The 8,892-nt window shown below is 52.7% G+C and overlaps 1 protein-coding gene across 1 annotated transcript; it reads right to left on the reverse strand.

Moving 5' to 3' along the window:
- Positions 1-484: 484 nt before the first annotated feature.
- LOC133359916 (oocyte zinc finger protein XlCOF6-like) lies at positions 485-6,599 on the reverse strand. Its single transcript, XM_061578476.1, has 4 exons — positions 5,809-6,599; positions 5,092-5,159; positions 3,818-4,077; positions 485-2,471 (listed from the first exon to the last, which is right to left on the reverse strand). Exons 1-4 carry the CDS (start codon positions 6,292-6,294, stop codon positions 1,357-1,359), a joined length of 1,929 nt encoding a protein of 642 aa, XP_061434460.1. The 5' UTR covers positions 6,295-6,599; the 3' UTR covers positions 485-1,356.
- Between the last annotated feature and the right edge of the window lie 2,293 nt (positions 6,600-8,892).

Consider the following 8,892-nt stretch of genomic DNA (forward strand, 5'->3'; position numbering starts at 1 on the left):
CGAGCGAGCCTCTCTCCCTCGTTAATTCTATTTAGAGAGGCATCAGCAGTGGCAGCAGCACTGTTGCTGTTGTTGTTATAAAGACGTCGTTTGCTCACCGCAGAGAAGCGTAGCGACACGACCGCCGCCACTCTGCGCTAGCCGGTGCCAAAACTGTGCCACACTCCCTGCCCCGCGTGGCTCTGTGGGAGCCTCGGTACCGATAAAGTTACTTTAGTTTTTACTGCTTTTTGTTGTTCCGACGACGACGACGTTCACGCACGGCACGCGGCGTCGTCGCGACGGCAAAGGGTGAAGTTCACGCTGGGAACATTTTCAACGGGGGAGGCAGCAACAACACACAGGGTGATCCAAGTGCAGATGCCCCACTCATACCTACACCCCCCCCCCCCCCTCCTAACGCCCTCTCGGAATATTTTTTCAGAGCGCAGGAATCCGATGAGCTATGAAGCTCTTCTTCGCAGATCTCCAGCCGTTCCACAGATGTCCTCTCATAGCAACCCCCCCACCTCCTCCCTGTAGCTTTCCTCTCAGCAGCAAAGTGAATATCGCGCAAGTGATGGCTCGGGGCTACGGTACTGAGTCAGAGGTCGCAAACGGGTTTTGATTCCTTACCCGTACCCGGCCGCACCAGCGTTGTAAACAGGTACCCGTACTCGGGTATCGGGTACCTGATTGCGACCTCTGGGGTGAAGCCATGTTGCAGGCGCGGGTGGGTTGATTCTAGGAACTTGAATTGTGAGAAGAGACAAGACGTTGGGAAATGAGTGACAAACAGTTACTCACCAGTGACTCACGGTCTACCCGTACCCGGCCGGGTATCGGGTAGGGTACGGGTATCGGGTACCCGGTTGCGACCTCTGGACTGAGTGTTCGGAGATTTGTGAGCGGATGCCACCTTCGTCATCGGCCGTGGTTCAGTCTACCGCTGGATGGGTACGTACTGTATGTACTGTATGTACAGTACGTACTGTACGTACGTCGCACGGGGCAGGGCTACGAGACGGCACGCGGTGCGCATGGAGACCAGCGGGAGACGTGCAGACTGGGGTATCTGTAGGTGGATCGCCCTGCGGTGCCCCCCTCGAGGGTAACAACAGTGCAGCTCTGCACGGGGGACTCTGCACACTCACACACACAGGGACCCCCAGGTGATGGGGGGGGACACGTGCAGTGTTTGGGACCTAGAACTCCGCACTTGCAATCGAGGGGTGGCCGGGTCGGTTTAATCTCGCACCCCCCACAGAGTGTGAGGCAGGTGTAGGAGGATCCGTAGGTTTCCGTGTTCACATTCAAAATCAGTTTCAAGAGTGGCACAGCCTCGGCTAGTCACGTGGCCTGTTGTTTAAAACTAATTCACAGCTCGGCGCTGTGCGCGTTTTGCTCAGGATGGCTGACTTTTCTGTTTCCACGGGAATGAGAAAATGCATTCTGGCCGGTGTGTGTTCTCTGGTGCCTGTGAAGAGTTGATTGCTGTGCAAACACCTTCTCACACATGGTGCACTTGAACGGCTTCTCTCCCATGTGTGTTCTCTGGTGGCTGTGGAGATTTGATATCCGTGCAAACGCCTTCTCACACACGGTGCACTTGAAGGGCTTCTCTCCCATGTGTGTTATCTGGTGGTTGTGAAGAGTTGATAGATGTGCAAATGCCTTCTCACACACGGTGCACTTGAACGGCTTCTCTCCCGTGTGTGTTCTCTGGTGGCTGTGAAGAGTTGATAGCAGTGCAAACGCCTTCTCACACACCGTGCACTTGAACGGCTTCTCTCCCGTGTGTGTTCTCTGGTGGCTGTGAAGATGTGATGAGTCTGCAAACGCCTTCTCACACACGGTGCACTTGAACGGCTTCTCTCCCGTGTGTGTTCTCTGGTGGCTGTGGAGATTTGATATCCGTGCAAACGCCTTCTCACACACGGTGCACTTGAAGGGCTTCTCTCCCGTGTGTGTTCTCTGGTGGCTGTGAAGAGTTGATAGATGTGCAAATGCCTTCTCACACACGGTGCACTTGAACGGCTTCTCTCCCGTGTGTGTTCTCTGGTGGCTGTGAAGAGTTGATAGCAGTGCAAACGCCTTCTCACACACCGTGCACTTGAACGGCTTCTCTCCCGTGTGTGTTCTCTGGTGGCTGTGAAGATGTGATGAGTCTGCAAACGCCTTCTCACACACGGTGCACTTGAACGGCTTCTCTCCCGTGTGTGTTCTCTGGTGGCTGTGGAGATTTGATATCCGTGCAAATGCCTTCTCACACACAGTGCACTTGAACGGCTTCTCTCCCGTGTGTGTTCTCTGGTGTTTCTTCAAGCTACTCTTGTAGTCTGTGCTGAATGAACATTGGTCACACTGATGACTTTTGTTACTGGGCTTCGTGGGGTGTCTCCTCTGCACGTGATGCTGTAGACTAGAGCGGCAGATGAACTGACGGTTGCAGTCGGGACACGGCAGCCTTGTGACCTCCACACCCACTCCACCTGCATCATCCCAGAGGCACAAGACACACGCGCACACACCAACACCTAGACATGAACTCTCTTGCACACGTGTGTGCATATACAAAGGTAAAGGTCCCCAATAGCCATATCAGACTGATAGGGTAAGTGCTGTTTGCGAGTACCTATGAAGGCCGGCATGGCACACGAGGGAGTAGGTGGCCAACACCAGGCCCGGCCGCCTTTTTCTCTCCAGTGGCGATGTTTCCACGTTTAAGCTAGGTACTCATTTTAGGCTGAGTCAACCTAGGAGAGGCCTAAATATTCACCACTGACGTTGGCCGTGAGTGGGAATCGAACTCAGGTGGCCGGGTTCGTAGTGCAGTGGGCTCCATTATATATACACACCAAGACAAAGAACCCCCGTATAGCCTGTATATGCTTTTGGGACAAGTGCTGTTATCGGGCACCTATGAAAGCCAGCACGGCACACGAGTGGGAGGGTGGACAACACCACACATGGCCGCCTTTGTCTCCCCAGTGGCGATGTTTACTACTACACACCACACCAGTTACTCATTTGCACGTTATCAGTGTGGCTGGTGGCTATCATCTCTGGTGAGTGGTGGTTATCATCTCTGGTGAGTGGAGGCTATCATCTATGGTGAGTGGTGGCTATCATCTTTGGTGAGTGGTGCCTATCATCTCTGGTGAGTGGTGGCTGTCATCTCTGGTGAGTGGTGGCTGTCATCTTTGGTGAGTGGTGGCTGTCATCTTTGGTGAGTGGTGGCTATCATCTTTGGTGAGTGGTGGCTATCATCTTTGGTGAGTGGTGACATTCATCTTTGGTGAGTGGTGGCTTTCATCTCTAGGGAGTGGTGGCTATCATCTCTAGGGAGTGGTGGCTATCATCTCTGGTGAGTGGTGGCTATCGTCTCTGGTGAGTGGTGGCTATCATCTCTGGTGAGTGGTGGATATCATCTCTGGTAAGTGGTGGCTATCATCTCTGGGGAGTGGTGGCTATCATCTCTGGTGAGTGGTGGATATCATCTCTGGTGAGCGGTGGCTATCATCTCTGGTGAGCGGTGGCTATCATCTCTGGTGAGTGGAGGCTATCATCTCTGGTGAGTGGAGGCTATCATCTCTGATGAGTGGTGGCTATCATCTCTGGTGAGTGGTGGCTATCATCTCTGTTGAGTGGTGGGTATAGTCTCTGGTGAGCGGTGGCTATCATCTCTGGTAAGTGGTGGCTATCATCTCTGGTGAGTGGTGGATATCATCTCTGGTGAGCGGTGGCTATCATCTCTGGTGAGTGGTGGATATCACCTCTGGTGAGTGGTGGCTATAGTCTGGTGAGCATTGGCGAGTCTCTGGTGAGCGGTGCTCACAGTGTTCCTCGCTTGGTGGAGGCTGCACAGGCTGCAGGTCTCTGGCGGTGGCCCTGGGAGCCATCTCGTTGCTGCTGCTGCGGCGTCGCGAGGGCCCGGCCTCGCAGGCGATGCCTAGCTCCTGGGCGAACTCCTCGCCGTACCAGACCAGCAGCTCAGAGCCGGCCCCCACGGCACGGAACGTGCGGTAGTAAATCTGCCCCCTGTGCTGGAAGGCCACCAGGTTCTGCTCCTGCTCATTCCTCGCGCAGTTGACGAACCTGCGCGGGCAGACGCGGGGGCGGGGTGGGCGCCGTTAGCGAGCGCCTATTAAGGGCCGGCACTGGGCGCTACGTGGGTGTGGTGTGGCTGGAACCACGCTCCGTACCGGGTGCTCATTTGATGCCGAGTCGACCAAAGGGAGGCCCAGGGTTGGTCTCTGTGTGGAGTGGTTCTGGTCTCCGTGTGTGGTGGTTCTTGTCTCTGTAGTGGTTCTGGTCTCTGTGTGGTGGTTCTGGTCTCTGTGTGTGGTGGTTCTGGTCTCTGTGTGTGGTGGTTCTTGTCTCTGTGTGTGGTGGTTCTTGTCTCTGTGTGTGGTGGTTCTGGTCTCTGTAGTGGTTCTGGTCTCTGTGTGTAGTGGTTCTGGTCACTGAAGTGGTTCTGGTCTTTGTGTGTGGTGGTTCTAGTCTCTGTGTATAGTGGTTCTGGTCTGTGTGGAGTGGTTTTGGTCTCTGTGTGTGGTGGTTCTGGTCTCTGTGTATAGTGGTTCTGGTCTGTGTGTGGTGGTTCTGGTCTCTGTAGTGGTTCGGGTCTCTGTGTGTAGTGGTTTTGGTATCTGTGTGTGGTGGTTCTGGTCTCTGTAGTGGTTCTGGTCTCTGTGTGTGGTGGTTCTGGTCACTGTGTGTAGTGGTTCTGGTCTCTGTGTGTGGTGGTTCTGGTCTCTGTGTGTGGTGGTTCTGGTCTCTGTGTGTGGTGGTTCTGGTCTCTGTGTGTAGTGGTTCTGGACCCTGTATGAAGTGGTTCTGGTCTCTGTGTGTGGTGGTTCTGGTCTCTGTGTGTAGTGGTTCTGGTCTCTGTGTGTAGTGGTTCTGGTCTCTGTGTGGAGTGGTTCTGGTCTCTGTGTGTAGTGGTTCTGGCCTCTGTGTGTAGTGGTTCTGGTCTCTGTGTGTAGTGGTTCTGGTCTCTGTGTGTAGTGGTTCGGGTCACTGAAGTGGTTCTGGTCTTTGTGTGTGGTGGTTCTAGTCTCTGTGTGTAGTGGTTCTGATCTGTGTAGTGGTCCTTAAGACAAGAATCACCTCATCCAGTTTGACTTAGATTCATCGTGAGCATCAACATATTCACGATCCTTTTTGTTTTTGTAAATCTGAAACGCACACGCACACGAGCAGATCCACGGATAATTAATGTGAGTTGGACTGTAAGTTGAACTTCTTTCGTATCGTACGTAGCCAACCGTGCTGATCGGAGGTGCGGAGGAAGGACAACAAACTAAACACTAAATCAGTTCTAAAGAAATGCATTTTCAATCTACAAGATTTAAAAGTGCATAGCTCCCAGTGGCATCCTAATATTGGAAGGAAGAGCCTTCCAGACGGCCGCAGAAGTGCATCTGTAAGTGCCGCGCCATGCGGTGACCACCGTCTTTGCACGATGGGTAGCCAAACGCCGCTGCTGCTGCGAGCATGAACAGAGTTTGCGTGATGATGGTTTATGCTTCTTGACGAGATCAGCGGCGAGGTATCGTGGTTTATTTTTGTGTAAGGAGTGTGTGAGGCGTAAACACTTGTCTGTGGTTCCTCCTCTCGCATCGAAGTTGTTCTGTCCTTGCAAGCGAGCGGCTGCTGTGTGTTACAAGTTGAAATCATAATTACGTCAATTTTTGGATCTCTCTGTGAGTCTGCGGGTCTCTGAATCTGTGGGTCCCTGTGCGAGTCTCTAGGTCTCTGTGCAAGTCTCTGGGTCTCTGTGCGAGTCTCTGGGTCTCTGTGTGAGTCTGTGGGTTTCTCTGTAGCTCCTTCACGAGCCTCCTCTCTACACACACGATGATGATGTAGGAATAGGAGGAGGCTGCAGCAGTGGCAGCGGCAGGAGCAGCAGCTCACCAGCCAGCAGTACTCGCTCACGGGGTTCTCCTCAGACACCTCTCCCTTGTAGGGCCCAAACATCACCCCTTTGGGCAGCTTCTTCCTGTTGCTCCACACCCCGAGGCCGGCGCCGGCGATGGAGGAGGCGCCGACGGTGAGGCCCTGGGGCAGGCTGAGCCGGGCCCTGTTGGCCACTCCCGGGGCCACGGCCGCGTCCGCGATGAACTCTGGCGGGCCGTGCACGGAGCACTCGACCAGGTAGTAATCCCTGCACAGCTCGCAGACTGAGAGCCACAGCAGCAGCAGCGGGAGGAGGGCGAACCGCAGTAGTAACAGCAGCAGCAGTGGCACTGTGAGAGGGTGAGAGGGTGAGGAGCGCTCCAGACAGATGCCTCCATCCCTCCCTCTCTGCATGGGGAACTTCTTTAGCTCAAATTTCGATTTAAAGCTTTCGTGACTGCAGGGATTTATCTTCTTGGTTCTTTTGGTAAAGTCACGTTTTCTATGTAACTTTACCGAAAGAACCAAGAAAATTCTTTAGCTCGCTCATCGGAGATGTAAACCCTGTCACCCTCCCTGCATCCATCCCCTGAGTGAAGGAGCGAAAGAGAGAGAGGTAATTGAGAGTACGAGAAACGGAGCATGTGAGAGGGAGGGAAAGGGGGAGAGAGTGAGAGGGAGCAGATGGAATATATTGAGTGAGAGCGCGGGAGCAATAGAGAGAGAGATGGGTGAGAGTGTGAGAAAGTTAGATTAAGGGGCCGTCCATGAATGACGTCACGCACCTAGGGGGGGGGGGGTCAGACATTTGTGACGATGTGTGACGAGGGGGGGGGGGTTGAGAAATGTGACGTCACATCAAAATGCGCAACTTTAAATAAATATAGACAACACGTTCTACTTAAATAAATAGTCTTTTTCATAAATGTTTTCTCCTACAACATCAGAGTGCGGCGCCACATTAAATACGCACTACAATGACAATAGTTTAAAGCGATTTGAAGCATGTTTTACTTTGGGGGGGGCCAGAGCTTTGTGACGTCACATTTGAGGAAGGGTCTGACTTTTTGTGATGCCGTGTGACGATGGGGGGGGGGGGGGTCAAAAATCGTCCAAAATCGCGTGACGTAATTTATGGACGGCCCCTAAGAGAGTGTAAGAAAGTGACAGTGTGAGAGAGAGTGTGAGAAAGTGAGAAAGAGAGAGTGTGAGAAAGTGACAGTGTGAGTGAGAGTGTGAGAAAGTGACAGTGTGAGAGAGTGAGAAATTGACAGTGTGAGAGAGAGTGAGAAAGTGACAGTGTGAGAGAGAGTGTGAGAAAGTGACAGTGTGAGAGAGTGAGAAAGTGACAGTGAGAGAGAGAGTGAGAAAGTGACAGTGAGAGAGAGAGTGAGAAAGTGACAGTGTGAGAGAGAGTGTGAGAAAGTGACGGTGTGAGAGAGAGTGTGAGAAAGTGACATTGTGAGAGAGAGTGTGAGAAAGTGACATTGTGAGAGAGAGTGTGAGAAAGTGACAGTGTGAGAGAGTGAGAAAGTGACAGTGTGAGAGAGAGAGTGAGAAAGTGACAGTGTGAGAGAGAGAGTGAGAAAGTGACAGTGTGAGAGAGAGTGTGAGAAAGTGACAGTGAGAGAGAGAGTGAGAAAGTGACAGTGTGAGAGAGAGTGTGAGAAAGTGACAGTGTGAGAGAGAGTGTGAGAAAGTGACAGTGTGAGAGAGAGTGTGAGAAAGTGACAGTGTGAGAGAGAGTGTGAGAAAGTGACGGTGTGAGAGAGAGAGTGAAAAAGTGAGAGAGAGAGTGAGAGGGAGCAGGAGGTCTCACAGAAGAAGTCGTCGTCCTGGGGCTCCTCCACCTCTGTGTAGACTTGCCTCTCGCGCGGGCGCAGGCCGTAGCGAGAGCGAGCGCTGCGCGACACCGCCACAGCCTGGGCGGAGGCCGGCGGCACGGAGGAGCCTGCAGGCAAACACGGCGAGATGTTGACTACCTCTCCTGGTATACGGGAGGTCGTAGGGTTCCATTCCGACCCTGACGAAGCCTGCTGTATAGTTGGAGTCTGCGTGTCTCTCTCTCCTCCGTGGCGAGATGTTAACTCCCTCGCATGGTCTACAGGAGGTCGTGGGTGCGATCCCGACCCTGACGACCCATGATGTATGTTTGGGAACCTCATTTGCCATTAAAAATATGATAATTGGTTTTTTACCCTTCTATCTGGCAACAAAACTGACACCTTTTTACAAGGAGTCATGTTTGCATAGACCGCAATACCTGCAGTCATAAATACAAACAAAAGACACAACTCTGATAATGTGCACTGTCCTTGAAGTTGATTGGTCCACACCCGAGAAAGCTTTCCTTAGAGCCTCGTCTCACATGTTGCCAGATAGATGGTCCAACCCATGTTGCCAGATAGAAGGGTAAAAAAACAAAAATGACCCATGCTGTATGTTTGGAGTTTGCGTGTTGTACCTCCCCGTGGTTGCGTGGATTTTTCTCCGGGTCCTCCGGTTTTTTCCCCTCGACATTTAGAATCAACGTCACGCGTTGAGAGTATTTGGCTACTATAAATGTCCACGTAATGACGATGATGATGACGACAAGTCACTTCGTTGAGCTCTCATTTGTGATAGCCAGGTCGCTTCTGAACAACAGCTACACAGCTCAGTGGGACTTACCCTGGTAAAATAAACATCGTTAAGTTCATAGGCTGCATCAGTACCAGCAGCAGCACTGACAGGAGCACATGCAGCAGTAGCATCAACAGCAGTGGCGACTTCCATCAGCACTAACAGAAGATTGGGGAGTTCCGGTGGGAATAGAGGGGAGTGTGGAGTTCCGGTGGGAATAGAGGGGAGTGTGGAGTTCTGGTGGAAATAGAGGGGAGTGTGGAGTTCCGGTGGGAATAGAGGGGAGTGTGGAGTTCCGGTGAGAATAGAGGGGAGTGTGGAGTTCCGGTGGGAATAGAGGGGAGTGTGGAGTTCCGGTGAGAATAGAGGGGAGTGTGGAGTTCCGGTGAG

Source organism: Lethenteron reissneri, chromosome 66, assembly GCF_015708825.2.
Source record: "Lethenteron reissneri isolate LAM-NWPU_2019-01 chromosome 66, ASM1570882v1, whole genome shotgun sequence".
Lineage (NCBI taxonomy): Eukaryota > Metazoa > Chordata > Hyperoartia > Petromyzontiformes > Petromyzontidae > Lethenteron > Lethenteron reissneri.